Source organism: Ascaphus truei, unplaced genomic scaffold (genome assembly GCF_040206685.1).
Source record: "Ascaphus truei isolate aAscTru1 unplaced genomic scaffold, aAscTru1.hap1 HAP1_SCAFFOLD_786, whole genome shotgun sequence".
Lineage (NCBI taxonomy): Eukaryota > Metazoa > Chordata > Amphibia > Anura > Ascaphidae > Ascaphus > Ascaphus truei.
Genome location: NW_027457121.1, coordinates 57,908 through 78,784, shown reverse-complemented (window position 1 = coordinate 78,784; position 20,877 = coordinate 57,908). Strand labels below are relative to the sequence as shown.

The 20,877-nt window shown below is 50.8% G+C and overlaps 2 protein-coding genes across 3 annotated transcripts in view; one reads left to right on the top strand and one right to left on the bottom strand.

The window, feature by feature from the left end:
* The window catches only part of STRA6 (signaling receptor and transporter of retinol STRA6), a 52,809-nt gene extending 37,419 nt beyond the window's left edge, over positions 1 to 15,390 (top strand). For both annotated transcript variants that reach the window (XM_075584847.1, XM_075584849.1), the window contains exons 16-18: positions 12,426 to 12,589; positions 12,851 to 12,967; positions 15,010 to 15,390. In XM_075584847.1, coding sequence (XP_075440962.1) covers positions 12,426 to 12,589; positions 12,851 to 12,967; positions 15,010 to 15,173 — 445 coding nt within the window. In that variant the 3' untranslated portion in view covers positions 15,174 to 15,390. The remainder of the gene's footprint in view (positions 1 to 12,425; positions 12,590 to 12,850; positions 12,968 to 15,009) is intronic.
* Positions 15,391 to 16,360: 970 nt separating this feature from the next.
* LOC142486213 (immunoglobulin superfamily containing leucine-rich repeat protein 2-like) lies at positions 16,361 to 20,659 on the bottom strand. The gene is made up of 2 exons (XM_075584850.1): positions 20,597 to 20,659; positions 16,361 to 17,917 (listed from the first exon to the last, which is right to left on the bottom strand). The coding sequence occupies exon 2, from the start codon at positions 17,900 to 17,902 to the stop codon at positions 16,778 to 16,780; it is 1,125 nt and encodes a 374-aa protein (XP_075440965.1). The 5' UTR covers positions 17,903 to 17,917; positions 20,597 to 20,659; the 3' UTR covers positions 16,361 to 16,777.
* Between the last annotated feature and the right edge of the window lie 218 nt (positions 20,660 to 20,877).

Sequence of the window (20,877 nt, the reverse complement as noted above, 5' to 3'; positions counted from 1 at the left end):
CCCTGGGGTTCGATGCAGCCTCCTGGAGCCAGGTCTGTGCCGTACAATCCGGCTGGATTCCCTGGGGTTCGATGCAGCCTCCTGGAGCCAGGTCTCTGCCGTACAAACCGGCTGGATTCCCCGAGGTTCGATGCAGCCTCCTGGAGCCAGGTCTCTGCCGTACAAACCGGCTGGATTCCCCGAGGTTCGATGCAGCCTCCTAGAGCCAGGTCTCTGCCGTACAAACCGGCTGGATTCCCCAAGGTTCGATGCAGCCTCCTGGAGCCAGGTCTCTGCCGTACAAACCGGCTGGATTCCCGGAGGTTCGATGCAGCCTCCTGGAGCCAGGTCTCTGGCGTACAAACCGGCTGGATTCCCTGAGGTTCGATGCAGGCTCCCAGAGCCAGGTCACTGATGGCTCTGACACCGTGAGCCACTGATCGATGTCTGAGTAGGGGATGGAGGCCTGGTATGCTTCTGGGGCCAGTTTCCGGTCGGGCCATAGACTGCGCCGCCCAACCGGAATTGCGGGTGGAAAAGGCTCTGACTCCTTGTATTGGCGCCAGAATGGTCCCAAGAAGTAATATCTCGCGAGGGCGCTCCTGGGAGGAGCATAAAATACAAGGAGCCCTTCTTTTCAGTACCTTTTATTCATCTGTTTATTCCTTGTTGCTGCTGCTTCCTGAGCTCTGTCCGCTTCTGATGCTTCACCTGAGCTCATCATGGAGTCAGGGTGTAAGAGGCAGGTGCAGGCGTACACACAAGGAGACAGGTTTGGATTATTTAAAACATGGCTTTAACAAGGCAAAACATACACTAAGAAACAAAATAAACACCTATCCCCGTGTAAGTGTAACAATGCTCGTCTCAAGCAAGAAGCGACCCGCAAGGCTGAGGTAGGGAGGTGAAAGAACCGACCTGAGCCGAGGGACAGAGTCCTGATAGAGTAGTGAGTCGTAAGCCGAAGGTCAGGGCTAGCAGCAGAGTTGCGTAGTCGGTGTGGATGCAGAGGTCGAGGCAGGCTGAAGACAAGGATAGTCAAGGTACGTGAGCCGGGTCTGGTAACGTGGAAGACAATAGGTATAAGTATGGCACAAAACAACCCATTGCTTCAAATATTCATAGTTCTTTCTTTGTCGTCGCATTCTCCGTATGGATTGGAGAAGGCAGGCTACTTTATTCTGGTGGTTTAGCCGACAAGTGTCCATTCCTCTGTAGGCAGCCTGTATGGTGAGTGCTACAGAGTGTTTGCACAGATACATTTCTCTTTCCAACCTCGCTTGCACAAGAGCTTTGTAGTATTTCTGCTTTTCTCCCTTTTTAACAAGTTTAGCTCATCAGCGAGAGAATCCTGTTTCTGGAGCTTGCTCTGAGTGTGCATCAACGCATTCTTCATTATATTTTGGAGCTCTGCAGATTTCTTCACTCGGGCCGCAGCTGCTTGACTCGGTTTCTGGACCTTCTTGTGCTCCCTCTTGTACCGAGTCACCTGGCCTCTAAGCTTGGTCTCTAGCGATGCTCTGGTGATGCTCAGGGTAGCCTTCAGTTCCTCATGCTGCTCTGCGGGGACACACTGGGTAATCAGATGTTCCTGCAGCACTTGTACTTCTTTAGCAGCCTGCAGATTGTCTTCCTGCAGAGATCGCTGCTTCTCTTCATCATCCTGTAGGTGAGTATGCTGACCTTGCCGCTGGTTCTGCCAGTGAACGAATATTCAACTGGCGCTCAAATTGTATAAGTGATCAACAATCCCCAAACTGTATAGTGAGTAACAATCCATGAAACTAGCCTCAGTGAGTCAAATGTAAAAATAAATGTATATAATAACACGCGAATTAATGAAGGAATAAAAACATATAAAATATAATATGATGGAATAAATGACCAGTTATCGCAGCTCTACCCTCGTTGATTGCTCCTCCGTGGTTCTTATGGTAGTTGTTTGTGGAAATACGGGGAGCGCAGGTAACCAGGAAAATAGAAAACAAAATATAGAGCAATATCGTCTAATACAGGTGAAAAAAGGGGGGCGAGGGTCAGCTCTCGCCAAATGTGCACGCATAATGTATGTGAAGTCATCAGGCATCAACTCCCTTAGGCTTTGGATCAATATTCCTCACGCCTCGTGATATCACAATCCAGTATGTCCGAGCATAAGGTGCAGTATGAGGAAGCGCAGGTGTCCCATGTAAATAAGGAGAGCAGCGGGATAGTGCAGATGGTAATGGTACTACACTGGCGACACACTTTATTCGAGCTTGGCTAGTCCCACGAATTCGGGTATACCCGGGTGTATTGAGGTTTGTGACTGTTTTCTGCCCGAGTGCATTGAGTTATTTTCCAAGCAGGGATTGAAGCATTTTATTCCCGCTGGCTGCAATACTGCACAGTATATATATATATATATACTGCATTACAATTCATGAATTTATGCCATCTGGTAGACACGCGAAGCATTGCAGCCTATTAAATCCTAATCATTATCATTTAACAGATCAGCCGCCCATCAGCCAGGCATGAACCCAGGCTGGGAAGGCAAATGCAACGGGGCTTGTCAGAGGTGAGGAGCGGCGCATTCCAGGTATCTGCCAGGTACACACCGGGTATTTGCTCGAATAAAGTGTGTCGGTGCAGTATATTGCAAGCAATAGCAAGCCAAATACACACTTACAATTTAGCCACCGGTGATAAGCATATGAACAATAGCAGATGTGCGCCGTGGATAGGGGAAAAGTCTTCAGTCTCGCAGTCAGCGGGGTCTCGGCGGCTTCCTCCGGTGTTCGCGTCCTGGAGCTGGTGCTGACTCCTGACGAAGCAAGGAGCAAAACACGTAGGGTCGGGGCAGAGGGCCATTTCAGAGGAAACTACGTCACCACGCTATCGCGTCACGAGAGGGGAGGAGAGGCAGAGAGACCCGGGTGTCCAGGGAGCTGACAGCGCACCAGCTCCAGGACGCAAGCGCCGGAGGAAGCCGCTGAGACCCCACTGACTGTGATACTGAACACTTTTTCCCCATTTACGGCACACATCTGCTATTGTATTGTAGGGAGTTGATGCCTGATGACTTCACATACATTATGCGTGCACATTTGCCGAGAGCTGACCCTCCCCCCCCTTTTTTTCACCTGTATTAGACGATATTGCTCTATATTTTGTTTTCTATTTTTCTGGCTACCTGCGCTCCCCGTATTTCTACCAACAGTTGGCTCTGCAGTATGTGCTCTGCTTGTGTGCGTTGCTCCAATGCTTCTAACTTTTCATATTCATATTCTTGTGCAGCTTTTCATTCCCATCATTGACATGGTCGGCCTTGTATTTTCTCTTTTTACAGTCTCAATAAATTTGAGGGCCTCTTCATAGTCCTCCTTCCACTTACGCACTTCTGAGTTGAGACTTCCGGTCTCCTGGCGGGAGACTTCTATCTCTAGGTTGAGGGTCTGAAGCTCCTTCTGAGAGATTTTAAGATCCATACTAATACTGCAGACAGCTTTTTGAGAGATGTCCAGCTCCTCAGCGAGATGTGACGTTCATTTTTAGAGACTTCCAGTTATGTTCGGCAACTGCTGATCTCTTGGTGTGAGGCATCCAGTGCTATGCGGAGAGTATGAACCTCATTCTGAGAGACTTCCAACTCTCTATGGCAATTGCAAACCTCTTGCTGAGAGACTCTAATCTCTCTCAGTGCCTCCTCATACTTCTGTTTCAGATTAGCAATCATTCGATCAGACTTGCTCTGCTTTTCATCCATGGCGGTAATAGTAGCTAGTGTTTGCAGTATCTACTGTAGATCCGTCCTTAGGTCCTCCAATTCGGTCCTGGATTCAGAGTACATTGCGAGCACAGTCTTCTGTAGCGCAGCATTATCTTCCCTCTCCAGTCTCAATTGTTCCCGGAGCAGATCACAGTCAGGCCTGGCAGTTTGCAGTGCATCTTCAGGGCTGGTCAAGGGATCGTCACTCATTGGTTCTGGCTTCGCTTCCCTGATATAGCTTGAGGGTTTCTCACTGCCAGCACCAGATAGACACTGCTTTGGGGTATACGACTTCTGCCTTGGGCCCTCTGGATATTCTGTCATCCGCGGGACGAATTCTCCATTTGTTCTAGGCTGCAGGGCATCACGGATCCCCCTTTTCCCTGCGGGATCTGCGGACGTGTCTGTTCCTTCCACGGTAAGCGAAGAACCGCTTTTTCTTTTTCTGCCTTTTTGCTTTGGACAACTCGGTTACGTCAGGTGTACTGGGGTCTCCTTCTTTGTTTGAAACTTCAGCAGTTTCACAGCATCCACCATGCTTTTCTTTCAATTGCATTAGCTGGCAGGAATATTCGGGGTCATAGAGACCTGTTTGTTCAGTGCGTACCGAGTTTAGGCACCTCCACCATCCTAGGGGTCCTTTGTGGGTGCGTCTCGTTTCGGGGGCCCACATAAGAGATATCTTCATCCTCATCCGTATCTTCGTAGGAGCGGAAGGGACACTCTTCCGTGTGGCCGGGTTCAGTACAGCAACACAAAATGTTGCCCTCCATTTTGGCAGTATCGGGTGTATTCTTCCCCCTGACCTAGGGGAGGCGCTATTGCAGCGATTTTCTCTGAATTCGCTAGAACCCCAGCTGGTAGTCCTACAGGTGGGCAGACTTTGCTTGCAGAGTTCGTAGCTCTCACAGGCGTCTGTAGACTTTTTCTTCTTTACTTTGGTAGATTCTGAGACATCAGCAGTACTGTGCACACATTCTTTCTCATCAGTGATACTGGATGTGCCCTTGCTAATAAAAACTTCTGCATTTTCCTTGTGACCACAGCGCACTGCTTGCTGCTGCAGTTCCTTGGCTCGTTGAAAAAAATATTCCTCTGGCTGCAGCCCTTTTTCTGGGGCCACATAGGGATCATCCTCATCATCCGAATAAGGCCTGAAGGACACTGCTCCGTGTGGTTGGGCTCTCCACACCAGGAACACATTTTCTTCTCCATTCATGCAGAGTTTGTACTTAACTTCAGCTTGGCGGCAATTTTAAAAACCCAGGTTTTTGTTTGTTTTATTCACAAGTGGTGGGGTAGACTCTGGTCACAACATCAGTACCTTGTGTGAGTCACCGTCTGTCGCAGTCCCCGCCAGTCAAACTGTGGTGTTGTGGCTTTCTCCAGTGCAGTGTAGCTTTCCTGCCTGGATGTATAACCCTTTAAATCTAGTCACTGCTGTTCTCTATTTTGTTGCTTAGGTTGTTGCAGGAACTGTATGCAGGCAAACGCACACAAAAATTCCCAGGCAGTCTCCGCGGCCCCTTTGAAATTCAAGCGTAACCTCTCATCCCACTTCTTAAACCATATGTAAGAGGCAGGTGCAGACGTACACACAAGGAGACAGGTTTGGGGAAATTAAAACATGGCTTTATTCAGCCTGTCCCTTTAAACAAGGCAAAACATACAGCAAGAAACAAAATAAACAAACACCAATCCCTGTGTAAGGACTAACTCACTTCTCAGTCCCCAGTCTGTCTAGTTCCTGGGAAGAAAGCCCCTTACCAGTCTATCACCTCAAAGTCTCAAGGTACCTCAATGCAGGCGGCCTTTCATGTCAGTCTCTGGGGTCTGGATAGTTGTCTGCTTGAGGGTCCAGCCTCTGGCAGGGTCCTGCGTCCTCTATGTCCAGGCATAGACGTCTGGTTCCCTCGTGTCTTGCTGTCAACACACAGTCCTCCTGTGTGCTCAAGCCTCTCTGGCTGCAGTTTCAGCAGGAGTTTTAAACCTGTCTGATTACCAGGTGGAGACTGGTTAATTGTGTAGCTGCAATTAACCAGCTCCCTGCTGGTTTCTCAGCATACTGAGGCTTTGTATTGCAGCCTCATTGAGACAGGGTTGCTTCCCTGTTACACAGGGGCTCCTGAGCAGGTGGCTACTCAAAATAAGAAGGCTACGGCCAAATCTAAGCACTGTACACATTACTTAATAATTATTATAAGAGAGCTTGCCCCACCTACATTCAATCTCTCTCAGATTAAGGCGTTTTTCTCATGGCTAGAAACTTCCGTCTTGAAGACCTGTGAGGCTTTCAGACTGGAAGATAAGAGCATGTCTGATACGAGATCAAAATCCCCTTCTGCAGACTGATATGAAAGGCACCTATTGGTCTGGCTGGCAACAATCTTCATCAGAAATTGTGGATAATCTCATTAAAGGTATGAAACAAACTATGGACATCAGGATGTCAGACAGGATCTTAAAACCGTGGATAGGGTATTTTTTGGCCCTAAAAAAACAGTAAGGGTTTTTCCTGTTCACCAAGTAGTCAGAGACACATCCAGACCAGAAGGTTGATCAAGGTACGAACCAGTGAGAACTTCCTTTTTATGGTGAATCTGGCTATTGCCAGAATTGCAAGGCGGACAACGATTCCTCAGGATGGTTCCTTCCAGAATCTCATGGATAAGAAGCTGGAGTCGGCGCCCAAAAGATTATTACAATATTCGAACAACTTTCAAGCCTATGATATCCATGAAATGCATGGCTCGCACCATAAAATGATGGAAGGCCCAGATAGAAGAGCAACTTGGGTCGGGTGTGAACAGACCGAGAATCCTTAAGGATTGTGATGCTATCAAGGAAGCAGTTGATTTCATGTGCGATGCTTCATTTGATGCCATCAGGCTAACGGACAAGTCCCCCACTCTAGCAGTTTGGGCTGGAAGATCTCTCTGGTTACCGACTTGGTTGGCTGATACTTTTTCCAAGAATAGACTTCTTTCTCTGCCTTTCATAGGTGATGCATTGTTCTGTGAGGCGCTAGATCCTACAGTTACTAAGGCCTCAGGTATTTATCCAGATATATGCTCCTTTCAAGACTCCAGAGCTTACAGACCTGGGAAATCATACCCCAAACATACTTTTCAGCCTTATCCGCACTACGGAGCTGGAACAAGCCTGGTACCATCCGACCCTCTGTTAAAAATTCCACTTCCTGAAGGTCAGCAGGTCCGTCCCTAGAATCTTCTCCAGTAGGGGGAAGAAGATCTCTTTTCAGGGATCAGTGGGCCTACATCATAACAGGCGCATGGGTCAGATCAGATCATCAAAGATGGCTGTGCGTTAGAATTCAACGAGATTCCTTAGAGGAACCGCTTTCTTATCTCAACGCTCCCCAAACGGGATATTGACAAGATGTGCCAACAAAACGTTATTCACAGGGTCCCAGAAGGGAAATTAATTTATTCCAATCTATTTATGATCTCCAAGGACTCAGGAATTGTGCGCGTTCTAGACCTCAAGTTCGTCAACCAGTTTTTAAGGGTCAGTCGCTTCAAGATGAAATCCCTAAACTCCTTTCTCAACACACTTCAACCCGGGGAGGTCCTAGCTTCAATAGATCTAAAGGATGCATATCTACATATCCCTATAAAGATATCCCATCAAAGGTATGTGAGACTTTGTGCGATGAAGACGCATTATCAGTTTGTCGCACTTCCTTTCTGACTAGCCGCGGCTCAGACAACAGTCACCAAGGCTCATCTCAGACATAGATCTAGACATCTGCACATATCCAAGTGGCACATTATAAGTGGCAAGACTACTGAACAACTCAAGTTTAAAAGGAAGTTCAAAAGAAGTGAAGAAGAAGTGGACACCCCCAACTGGCCCTGATTCCTGCATTTGAACTACGCTGGAAAGGAGGATATCATCTATACCAGACTGCATCATTACTGCTGTGATGTGGCCTTTACCATTTATATTTGCTGTGACTTCACTTCTTCTCAAATTATGCACTTCTTTTTACCAGCCTCAGTATGTCTCTAACTCTATTCATATATCTCCATCTCTCCTTCCTTCATCACATCTCTGTTCGCGTGAACTCCTTTCTTACCTGCGTCCTCTGACACCACACTGCTATATCCCCTGCACTAAAACACACCCTTACAAATCATCCTCACACATCCTCTTTCTATCCATGCTTCTCCTCCTTGCTTCTGGGGATATCTCTCCCAATCCTGGTCCCTGCCCTATTCCTACATGCGCTCGTCCTCGCCTGCCAATTGCAAACTACTCCCCCTGGTGTCAACCCCTCCAACCTCATACCCATCCCCTGCCACAATCCCTCCTCTCTCCCTTTCTCCTGTGCCCTTTGGAATGCTCGCTCCCTTTCTAACAAGTTCCTCTCTGTACATGACTTCTTTCTCTCTAACTCTCTGCTCCTATTTGCTATAACTGAGACCTGGCTCACTCAGTCTGACTCTGCTCTGGAAGCTGCCCTCTCTTATGGTGGCCTTTCCTTCTCCCACACTCCGCGCACTGATGGCAGGGGTGGAGGTGTGGGGCTCCTGCTCTCCTCTCTCTGCCGTTACCGAACCCTTCCTATTCCTCCATCTCTTGCTTTTCCTTCATTTGAGGCTCACACTGTCCAGATCTTCTCTCCTCCCCTGTCCATGTGGCGGTCATCTATCGCCCACCTACCTCTACTCATCCCCCTTCTGCCTTTCTCTCTCACTTTGAATCCTGGCTCTCTTTCTTCCTCTCCCCAGACTCCCCTGTTCTTCTCCTTGGGGACTTCAATTGCCACATTGATGACCCCTCTCTCCCTTGGGCCTCCCGCTTTCTTTCTCTAACCTCTTCTTTTGGCCTTCAACAGTGGACTGCAGCCAGCACCCACAAGGATGGCCACTACTTAGACCTGGTTTTCACTACAAACTTCTCTCTCTGATTTAACCATTTCCCCTTTTCCTCTCTGACCATCACCTCATCTCATTCTCTCTATCTCGCTTCTCCCCTTCTCCACATCCATCTACTCCCCGGTTCTGCAGAAACCTGCACTCTATTCACTTACCTGACTTTGAGTCCACTTTACGCTCCTCCCTCTCCTCTCTCAGCTCTGCTACAGACCCTGACAACCTGGTCAGGAACTACAACTCTGCCTTGTCCTCCTCTCTTGATCTTCATGCCCCGCTTTCTCTCTGCCGCACTCGCCCTTCTAACCCTAGACCCTGGCTAAATTCCCACACGCGCATGCTGCGTTCCTCCACTCGTTCCTCTGAACGCCTCTGGAGGAAATCTCATACTCTCGCAGACTTCCTTCACTACAAATTTATGCTATCCTGTTTCAACTCTGCCCTCTTGCAAGCTAAACAAGCCTACTTTTCTTCTCTAATCAACATGCACAAATCTAACCCACGCCGACTGTTCTCTGTCTTTGATACTCTACTCAAACCACCCTCAGCTGCCTCTCCTTCCTCCATCTCCGCTCAGGACTTTGCTGACTATTTTAAGGAAAAGGTGGAATCCATATGACAGAACATCCCCTCTGTTTCTTCCTCCCATCCTTCACGTCTTCCTAACTCTCCTCCTGCCTTCCTTGACTCTTTTTCCACTGTCTCAGAGGAGGATGTGTCGCTGTTGATCGCCTCTTCTTCCTCTACCACTTGCCCTCTTGACCCCATTCCCTCCCATCTCCTAAAACCTCTTGCTCCTACTATAATCCCTACTCTAACACACATTTTTAACTCCTCCATCTGCTCTGGAACCTTTCCATCCTCCTTCAAACATGCAACAGTCATACCATTACTCAAGAACAGCAAGCTTGACCCTATCTGTCTTTCTAACTATCGACCTGTCCTGCTCGACTGCTAAAACTCTGACTCAGGCCCTCATTCTCTCCCGTCTTGATTACTGTAACTTCCTGCTGTCCGGCCTTCCTGCCTCTCACCTGTCTCCCCTACAATCTATCTACAAACGCTGCTGCCAGAATCACTTTACTCTTTCCTAGATCTGTCTCAGCATCTCCCCTCATGAAATCCCTCTCCTGGCTTCCGATCAAATCCCGCATCTCACACTCCATTCTTCTACTCACTTTTAAAGCTTTACACTCTTCTGCCCTTCCTTACATCTCAGCCCTAATTTCTCGTTATGAACCATCCAGACTCTTGCGTTCTTCTCAAGTAAGTCTTCTTTCTACCCCCTTTGTATCTAAAGCCCTCTCCCGCTTAAACCTTTTTCACTGCCTTTTGCCTCTAAACTCCTTGAACGTCTTGTATTCTCTCGCTTGCTCCATTTTCTCAACACCTATTTTCTCCTTGACCCTCTACAATCTGGCTTCCGCACTGCTCACTCCACGGAAACAGCTCTCACTAAAATAACTGACGACCTCCATGCTGCCAAAGACAGAGGTCATTACACTCTGCTCACATTACTCGACCTCTCTGCAGCATTTGACACTGTGGACCCCCCTCTTCTTCACATTCTCCATACTCTTGGTATTCGGAACAAAGCTCTATCCTGGATCTCATCCTACCTCTCGCATCGTACTTTCAGTGTCTCTTCTGCTAACACCTCCTCCTCTATTGATCTCTCTGTGGGGGTACCCCAGGGCTCCGTCCTGGGACCTCTTCTCTTTTCTCTGTACACACTCTCTCTAGGTGACCTAATAACATCTTTTGGGTTTAATTATCACCTCTATGCTGACGACACACAAATATACTTTTCAACACCTAACCTTACACCTGCTATACAGACCAAAGTTTCTCAATGTCTCTCTGCTATATCATCCTGGATGGCCCTCCGTCGCCTTAAACTCAACATGGCTAAAACAGAGCTCCTCATACTTCCTCCCAAACCTGGCCCTACTACCTCCTTCCACATTACTGTTGGAACTACGATCATTCACCCAGTAGCCCAAGCACGCTGCCTAGGGGTCACATTCGACTCCTCCCTCACATTCGCCCCTCACATTCAAAACATTTCTAAAACCTGTCGCTTTTTCCTCCGCAATATAACAAAGATACGCCCTTTCCTCTGTTGCTCGACTGCTAAAACTCTGACTCCGGCCCTCATTCTCTCCCGTCTTGATTACTGTAACATCCTGCTGTCCGGCCTTCCTGCCTCTCACCTGTCTCCCCTACAACCTATCCTAAACACTGCTGCCAGAATCACTCTACTCTTTCCTAGATCTGTCTCAGCATCTCCCCTCATGAAATCCCTCTCCTGGCTTCCGATCAAATCCCGCATCTCACACTCCATTCTTCTACTAACTTTTAAAGCTTTACACTCTTCTGCCCCTCCTTACATCTCAGCCCTAATTTCTCGTTATGAACCATCCAGACTCTTGCGTTCTTCTCAAGGAAGTCTTCTTTCTACCCCCTTTGTATCTAAAGCCCTCAACCGCCTTAAACCTTTTTCACTGACTGTCCCACACCTCTGGAATGCCTTTCCCCTCAGTACCCGACTAGCACCCTCTCTATCCACCTTTAAGACCCACCTTAAGACACACTTGCTTAAAGAAGCGTATGAATAGCACTGTGGATATTCTGAACACAGGATACATAAAGATTGGCCCCCTGCAGACGCACTTACCAGAACTCCCTCCTACTGTCTCTGTACGTTCTCCCTACCTACCAATTAGACTGTAAGCTCCTCGGGGCAGGGACTCCTCTTGCTTAATGTTACTTTTATGTCTGAAGCACTTATTCCCATGACCTGTTATTTATATTATCTGTTAATTATGTGATTACCACGTGTATTACTGCTGTGAAGCGCTATGTACATTAATGGCGCTATATAAATAAAGACATACAATACAATACAATACATCTTGATCAGAGCCCATTCGTCCCAGACGCAAGATCTCCTGTCAAGAGAACAAGAGCTTCTAGGAGTTGGGTGACTTATAAACATGGAAAAGAGCTCATCATTCCTTTCGATGAACCGGAGGTTCCTGGCAATTCAGTTGAATGCCCAAATAGGCAAAGTGGTTTTGCTTCATCAGAAAGTCCTCAAGATTTCATGGGCAGCAAAGGAGCGGAGTCAGGTTCTCCTGTTTCAGCAGGCCAGTTTAGATGGTACTGGGCCTCTTCACTTTGGCCATCGAGGCATTGCCATGGGCACCATTCCATAACAGGCCACTTCGGACCAGTCTTCTGCAAGGTTGGGACAAAGATCCCCAGAATCATTCGCAGACAGTCCACCTGTCGAGAGAGTTGGAGTTGGTGGGAGAGCCTTACGAAGCTCATGAACAGCAGAGACTTGATCATCGAAGCTTGGCACACACTTTTCCCACCCTTAACTGGGATTGCTTTTGTACATCCTCATCGTGTGTACGGTCATGGGGGACGATGGGGAAAGGTATACAGTACATTGCTTGCTGTTCTCTTTCTCTTTGTCCCTCCATGGCAGGACGCAGACTTTTCCTGTCCCGACTAGTTCTTTTATGAATATTATTTGTGCTCTGGGATGTCGTAGAGTTTGAGGAAAGTCTGGAAGCTTGGCCAAACAAATGAGTGGGGATCTGAGGTGGAAGGAGCTTATTTAACCGCTGTGGCAAAGATGGTCCTACCTACCACGCTGGCGGGAGAGGCCTATACCCCCATTGTGTGTACTGCCATGGAGGGACTCGGAGAAAGGTGTGTGTGTGTCTCTGATGACGATGTAATATACACACAATAATGGGTTTCTCTGCCCCTACGGCTGGTCTCAGGAGGGCTCTCTTCCTGCTCACTTACCTGCTGCTCCCAGTGAACGCCCTGCGGGGAGGACTGCTCTCTCTCTGTCGCCTCCTGGTCTCCGCCATCTTTAATCTCACCCACTTCTGCCGTCTGGACCTAAGCCTGCTGCAGCACAGCGCGCAGGGTTGGGACCCAGGTATGTGCAGCGTGTCGCACCCCGTTGCCCGACCTGCAGAGCGTTGCTCCGCTAACCCCTTCCCTGCCAGAGACCCCGCAGTGCGTTGCGCAATTAACCCCATCACTGCCAGAGACCTGCAGAGCATAGCTCCGCTAACCCCTTACCTGCCAGAGACCACGCAGCTCATCTCTCCATTAACCCCTTCCCTGCCATAGGCCTGCAAAGCGTCGCTCTGTTAACCCCTTCCCTGGCCTCTGTCACATATACCCCTTGCTGCAGGGTACAGGAATTACTGTCACTTCTTGGTGCTGGAGGTCAGTGAGGGTCACCCGCTGGTTAGAGCGTTCTGTCTTCTCCTGAGACGCCCGGGGGACACGCAGACTGACCTGGAGGAGGGTGAGACATGCGTGTGTGTGTATCTCATGGTCTCTCTCTCGCTACCTTTTTGTCTCTGTCTCTTTGCCTGTCTCTTTGTCTCGGTCTCTCTCTCGCACCCTCTCTCACTAGCTCTCGTTCTCTCTGTTTGCATCTCGCTCTCTGTGTGCATCTCCCTCTCGCTCTCTCTCTCTGTGTCTCTCTGTGGGTCTTGCTCTCTCACTCTGTGCGTCTCGCTCTCTTTCTCTATCTGTGCACACATCTCTCTCTCTCTGTGTGCGTCTCTCTCTCTCTCTCTCTGTGCGTGTCTCTCTCTGTGTGCATCTTGCTCTCTCTCTTAGTGTGCGTCTCACTCTCTCTTTCTGTGCATCTCCCTCTCTGTTTGCGGTTTCTCTCTCTGTGCGGTCTCTCTCTCTCTGTGCATCTCCCTCTCTGTGTGCGCGTCTCTCTCTTTGTGTGTCTCTCTCTGTGCCTTGCTCTCTCTCTCTGTTCCTCGCTCTCTCTCTGTTCCTCGCTCTCTCTGTTCCTCGCTCTCTCTCTCTGTGTCTCTCGCTCTCTCTCTGTGTCTCTCTCTCTCTGTGTGTGTGTCTCTCTCTCTGTGTCTCTCTCTGTGTCTCTCGCTCTCTCTCTCTCTGTGTCTCTCTCTCTCTGTGTGTGTGTCTCTCTCTCTGTCTCTGTGTCTCTCTCTCTGTGTCTCTCTCTGTGTCTCTCGCTCTCTCTCTCCGTGTCTCTCTCTCTCTCTCTCTCTCTGTGTGTCTCTCTCTCTCTGTGTCTCTCTCTCTCTCTCTCTCTGCGTCTCTGTGTGTGTGTGTCTCTCTCTCTCTCTCTCTCTCTCTCTCTGTGTCTCTCTCTCTGTCTCGCTCTATCTGTGTCTGTCTGTCTTTATGTCTATCTTCCTCTGTCTCTCTCCCTATCTGTAGTATATCTATGTCCCCTACAAACACCTAACCCTGCTCTCTTCAACTCTGCTCTTTGCTTCTCCCATCCCTGAGATACCAAGCCCCAACAAGCAGGGCCCCAGGAATAGATAAACATGACCGCAGAAACCAACCCAGCACACGCACACATTAATAACGCCTTTTATTATAAGGGATGTTTAAAAAACTTACAGATAAAAGCTGGGAGATCAACAGGGGAAAAGGGATGCTAAATAGGGCATTTAATGGGATCAAAGCACTTTCCTTTCAAAAGATACAGGAAGACACCCTTACAATCAACCCCTTGTTATCCAATGTTTCTGTAATTTGATCTACGGGGCCATCAAAAGCCGCTAACCCTATTACCTAAAAAAATCCTGGACCCATTAAACTCTCCTGTTTCTCGTGTGTCCAATTAACCCTTCGCTGGCAGGAAAAATGCTCATCTCGTTAGTGTACAAAAAAAAACAAATTCTGGACCAGCGTCGTCTGGTATACTGTGAACCTTTTTAGTTACGATTCCTTCGCTGGTTTCACAGAGGTTTCAGGCCATAAAAGAGAGGTCAGATGTTCGAATATTCAGTACAGGTGTGCCCCAAATATTAACGCTCCCTATAACGTATTGCCCCATATAAGCGCTTGTTATTACCCCTGTTACCCCATACAACCCCTCCATATAACTCCTCATATTAACCCTGTATAACCCCTCCCAATTGCCCCATATAATCCCTCCCTGTAACTCCTCCAATTACCCCATATAACTCCTCCTATTGCCCCATATAGCCTGTCCCTATAACTCCTCCTATTACCCCATATACCCGCTCCCTATAACTCCTCCTATTACCCCATATAACTCCTCCCTATTACCCCTCCTATAGCTCCATATAGCCTGTCCCTATAACCCCTCCTATTGCCCCATAAAACCGCTCCCTATAACTCCTCCTATTGCCCCATATAACTGCTCCCTATAACTCCTCCTATTGCCCCATATAACCGCTCCCTATAACTCCTCCTATTGCCCCATAAAACCGCTCCCTATAACTCCTCCTATTGCCCCATATACCTGCTCCCTATACCTCTCCCCCCCCCTCTCTCCACCGCTCTGGCGACACAGGTCACTGACCCTCTACCTTTGACCCCCCCCAGGAATGCAGCTGATGCCTCCAGGCGGCAGACCCCAGAAGGGTGGGCGCTCCCACCTCGCCCGTGCCCGCTGGAGCCTGGCATACACCCTTATCCACAACCCATGTCTCCTCTCCCAACGGGTGCCCCCCTGTGCCAACGGTGCGGGCACCCCGCACAAAACCTAAGGACACGCCACTGCCTGGCACCGACCAAGCACTTCTTGTTACATAGCTACCTCTTCCCCCTCCCCCTCTCCCTCCCACTCACACCACAGGGGCACTGCTGGGCAGGAGTGGGGGGGTGCTGGGGGGAGGGTCACGCCCCACTGCCTGGGTTTTGGGGTGACCCCGTTATTTTTGTAGGTTCTTAAAGACGTCAGTAAAATATATTTCTCCAAGAGTACCGGCTTGCTTCTTGTGCCGATGACTTGATCCACTGTGTATGTGCCTCCCCTTCTCTCTTCCCCCCCCCCCCCCATTCTCTGACTTTCTACCCAGTCTCTGGGGCTCCCCCTCTTTCTCTCACTCTCCCCCCTTCTCTGACTTTCTTTCCAGTCTCTGGGCCTCCCCCTCTCTCACACTGTCTGCCCCCTCTCTCACGCTTTCTCTTCCCTCTCTCTCTTCCTCCTCCCCCTCTCTCACGCTTTCTCTTCCCTCTCTCTGTCTAACTCTTCCTCCTCCCTCTCTCTCACACTTTCTGCCCTCTCTCTGCCTTTCTCCCTCCTCTCTCTCATGCTTTCACCCCTTCTCTCTCACACTTTCTCCCCTGTCTCTCACGCTTTCCCCCCCTTCTCTCTCACGCTTTCTCCCCTTTCTCTCACGCTTTCTCCCCCTTCTCTCTCACACTTTCTCCCCTTCTCTCTCACGCTTTCTCCCCCTTCTCTCTCACGCTTTCTCCCCCTCTCTCTCTCACGGTTTCTCCCCCTTCTCTCTCATGCTTTCTTCCCCTTCTCTCTCTCACACTTTCTCCCCTTCTCTCTCACGCTTTCTCCCCCTTCTCTCTCACACTTTCTCCCGCTTCTCTCTCACACTTTCTCCCGCTTCTCTCTCACGCTTTCTCCCCCTTCTCTCTCATGCTTTCTCCCCCTTCTCTCTCACGCTTTCTCCCCCTTCTCTCTCACGCTTTCTCCCCTTCTCTCTCACGCTTTCTCCCCCTTCTCTCTCACGCTTTCTCCCCCTTCTCTCTCACGCTTTCTCCCCCTTCTCTCTCACGCTTTCTCCCCCTTCTCTCTCTCACGCTTTCTCCCCCTTCTCTCTCATGCTTTCCCCCCTTCTCTCTCACGCTTTCTCCCCCTTCTCTCTCACGCTTTCTCCCCCTTCTCTCTCTCACGCTTTCTCCCCCTTCTCTCTCATGCTTTCCCCCCTTCTCTCTCACACTTTCTCCCATTTCACGCTTTCTCCCCCTTCTCTCTCACGCTTTCTCCCCCTTCTCTCACGCTTTCCCCCCCTTCTCTCTCTCTCCCTCTGTCTCTTTCTATGGGTCTCTGCCACTCTGTCTCCCTCTGGGTATCTGTCTCGTGCTCTCTCTCCCTCTGGGTCTCTGTCACTCTGTCTCTCTCTCTCCCTCTGGGTATCTGTCTCTCTCTCTCCCTCTGGGTCTCTGTCTCTTACCACTTGATTGTGTAATTAACATGAGCAGTGCTGTATAATGCTGCCAGTGTACACGGTAATGTGTATAATATAAAACAGACACGTCACCCTGCCCTACAATGTGTGCTACCTGTGGACTGTAAGGTGACACGAAGCTGGGGTGTCTTATGACATCCTCCATACCAAGTGACCTATTGCATTCAGTGCCCCAGGAGTGCCAACCACCACACCATGAGTAGTCCCAGCCACCATAACACTGGCACTGCCAGGGCACTTGACCCCTTGTTCCTCTCTGCCCTTGACCTCTCTGATACCAGTACAAGCATGAGCTTCTCCCCCTGCTTCCTGAGCCAGCCTGACCTCTCTGAGCCGTCAAGGGAAACGGTGACCTCCCCTGGTGTGGCATCAGTGTTGTTGGTGACCCGGCAGAGATAGACCATGTCATGTTTAATGGGAGTCACTGCGATGCTCCTGTTCGTAAACACTTTGATGGCTACCTCAAGCTCCCTGTATCCTGTGGACCCCTTTGTTTCTGTGTGGACCGTCAAATGATGAACGCCAGCCTCATGGCAGAGCAGCCAGACCTTTTCCGCCATGGGTCCTCCACCTTGCACCTCAGAGGGTTTCGTGCACTCTAGATCAGGGACTCTCTCCAATGAGGTACCACTCAGCTCCTCTGGAGATGAGCAGGTAACATCTTTCCTCCAATTAATGGTGGCCCTAGCCTTCTCCAGCCAGTGCTTAAGCCACACCAAAGGGCAAGAGCAGTGGAAGGGGTTGCTGTGGAGCTGAAAGTGGGACAGAGAAGTCAACGGGTCGAAGGTCCCATCAGCCAGGACCGAGAAGTGATTATTGCTGAGCTGGAGGGATCTCAGACTTTGGGACCAGTTGAAGGCGCCTCGTGGAAGAGTGACCAGCTGATTGTGGTTGAGGTTGAGGAGCTGGAGAGCGGGGAGAGTGGAGAGGTCACTCCAGGGGAAGTCTGAGAGCTGGTTATGGCTGAGATCCAGGCTCTGAAGCAGCACTAGGTCTCTGAAGGTACCGGTGTCTATGGTGGCGATCTTGTTATATGCTAGCCACAGGGAGGTGACGCCCAAGACATTGGAGAAGGAGGTGGCATTGAGCGCGCAGATGTCATTGACAGAGAGGCTGAGCTGAGTGATGTTGAACGGAAGGTTTGTTGGTACGTACTGCAGCTCACGGTAAGAGCAGTCGGCGGAAGGGCGGGTACTGCGGGTGACACAGCGGCAGTTGGCAGGGCAGGGGCTGCCCGGTGCCAGACATAGGTACCACACAGTGCCCAGGAACAGGAGAACAGTCGCCATGTTTCTTACACCCACCTGCAAGGAGACAGTCAAATGTGGGGGGGGGGGTCCTTACAACAGATGTTTCTCTCTCAGGACGGGGCACATTGGTGAAACCAAGTGCTCTGTCTGGATGGAGATGTAAAAACTCTCCCCCCCCCCCTCTCTCTCTTTCCTCCCCTCCCTCCCCATCTAACACTCTACCTCCATTTCTCTCTCTCCCTCCTCCTTTTCTCCCCCCCCTTTCTCTACCCCTCCCAGTCGCCCTCCCCCCTCTTCCTCTCCCCCTCTCTCTCATCCTCCCCCGCTCTCTCTCTCATCCTCTCTCTCTCTACCTCTCCCCCTCTCTCTTCCTCCCCCTCTATCTTCCCCCCTCCATCTCTCTTCCTCCCCCCTCCATCTCTCTTCTGCCCCCTCCCTCTAACTATCCCCTCACTCTCTCCCCCTCTCCTCCCTCTCTCTTCCCCTTCTCTCTATCCCTCCCCCCTCTCTTTCTCTCTCTTCCTCATCCTCGCGCTCTCTCTCTTCCTCCCCCACTGTCTCTTCCCACAGCCCCTCTCTCCCCCCATCCCTCTCTTCTCTCCCTCCCCCACCTCTCTTCTCCCCCCCCCCCCTGCCTCTCTTCTCCCCCTCCCCCCCCCCCTCTCTGTGTTCCTTGGCAGTGGGAGTATAAGATTTCTGGCAGCCCCTGTCCCCTGTCCCAGATTCACACGCTTCCCTCACATGATGCAAGCAAATGCTCTGTCTGGAAGGAGATGTGAAAACTCTCTTCCCCTCTCTCTTTCCCCCCTTTCTTTCCCCTCTCTCTCGCTCTCTCTCTCTCTCTCTCTTTCTCTCTCTCTCACTTCCCTCTCTCTCACTCCCCTCCCTCTCTCTCCCCCTCTCTATCTTCCCCCCTCTCCCTCTTCCCCCCTCTCTCTTTCTCCCCCTTCTCTCATCTCTCTCTCGCTCACTCCCCTCTCTCACTCCCCTCCCTCTCTCACTCCCCTCCCTCTCTCCCATCTCTCTCTTCCCTCCCTCTCTCTCCCCATCTCTCTCTTCCCTCTCTTCCCCCCCTCTCTCCCTCTTCCCCTATCTCTCTCTTCTCTCTCTCTTTCCCCCCTCTCCATCCCCTCTCTCCCATTTCTCTCTTCCCTCCCTCTCTCTCCCCATCTATCTCTCTCTTCTCTCTCTTCCCCCTCTCTCTCACTCCCCTCTCTCTCACTCACTTCTGTCTCTCGCTCACTCCCGTCTCTCTCGCTCACTCCCCTCCCTCTCGCTCACTCCCCTCCCTCTCACTCACTCCTCTCCCTTCTCTCCCCTCTCTCTCTCTTCCCCTCTCTCTCTTCCCACCTCTCTCTCCCTCTCCCCTCTCGCCCCCTCCACTCTCTCTCTCCCCTCTCCTCCCTCTCTCTCCCCCCTCTCTCCCCGTCTCCCCTCTCTCTCACCCCTCCTCTCTCTCCCCTCTCTCTCTCCCCCTCTCTCTCTTCCCTCACTCTCTTACCTCTCTCTTCCTTCTCTCCCCCATCTTTCTTCCCCGATCACTCTTCCCCATCTCTCTCTCCCCCTCACTTTCTCCTCCCCTCTTCTCTCCCCCTTCTCTTTCCCACCTCTAACTCTCCCCCTCTCTCCTTCCTCTCTCTTCCCCACCTCTCTCTCTCCCCTCTCCTTTTATCGCCCTCCTCGTCCTCCCTCGCCCCAACTCGCTCTCTCGAGCCTCTCTTTCACTTGCATCATATCTCAATCTCTCCCTCTCTCCCGGAACCCTCACCCACACTCCCAGGCACTCTGATCAGTCTCTCCCTCTCTCCCGGAACCCTCACCTACACTCCCAGGCACTCTGATCAGTCTCTCCCTCTCTCCCGGAACCCTCACCCACACTCCCAGGCACTCTGATCAGTCTCTCCCTCTCTCCCGGAACCCTCACCTACACTCCCAGGCACTCTGATCAGTCTCTCCCTCTCTCCTGGAACCCTCACCCACACTCCCAGGCACTCTGATCAGTCTCTCCCTCTCTCCCGGAACCCTCACCCACACTCCCAGGCACTCTGATCAGTCTCTCCCTCTCTCCCGGAACCCTCACCCACACTCCCAGGCACTCTGATCAGTCTCTCCCTCTCTCCCGGAACCCTCACCCACACTCCCAGGCACTCTGATCAGTCTCTCCCTCTCTCCCGGAACCCTCACCCACACTCCCAGGCACTCTGATCAGTCTCTTCCCTCTCTCCCGGAACCCTCACCCACACTCCCAGGCACTCTGATCAGTCTCTCCCTCTCTCCCGGAACCCTCACCCACACTCCCAGGCACTCTGATCAGTCTCTCCCTCTCTCCCGGAACCCTCACCCACACTCCCAGGCACTCTGATCAGTCTCTCCCTCTCTCCCGGAACCCTCACCCACACTCCCAGGCACTTTGATCAGTCTCTCCCTCTCTCCCGGAACCCTCACCCACACTCCCAGGCACTCTGATCAGTCTCTCCCTTTTACCACTATCTCTCTTTATTTCTCTGTTCCCAAACCTCTCTCTATCTTTCCCTCCACCTCTCCCTATCTTTCCCTCCACCTCTCCCTATCTGCCCCCCCCACCTCTCCCTGTCTCTCTCTGTGTGTGTCTCTCTCTGTGTCTCTGTCTCTCGCCCCACCCTACTTTTTTCTATCCTCCCTTCTCTCTAGCGCCCCCTCACCTCCCTACCCCCTTTTCCCCTCTCCCCAAACTCTCGCGCCACGCTGCAGTACCTCAGTCTTTTCTCTTCTCCTCTGTTAATCGGATTCAATAAGTAAACACATCCCCTCTCCCCCCCCCCTCCTCCTCCCCACGGGCTGGGAACAACCCCAAAAATAACATCATTAAGCCAAACTCCATTCCTCTGCCAGATACAAGGCCCAGAATCCTTTGCAGTCGCTTTCTCTGAGTCCCTTCTCACTGACCTGAGGTCAGACTCACTGATTTTAAAAACAATTTTTAGTGTGAGGCCTGTCTGGCAATAGAGGGGTTAAGTGGAGGGGGAAAATATGAT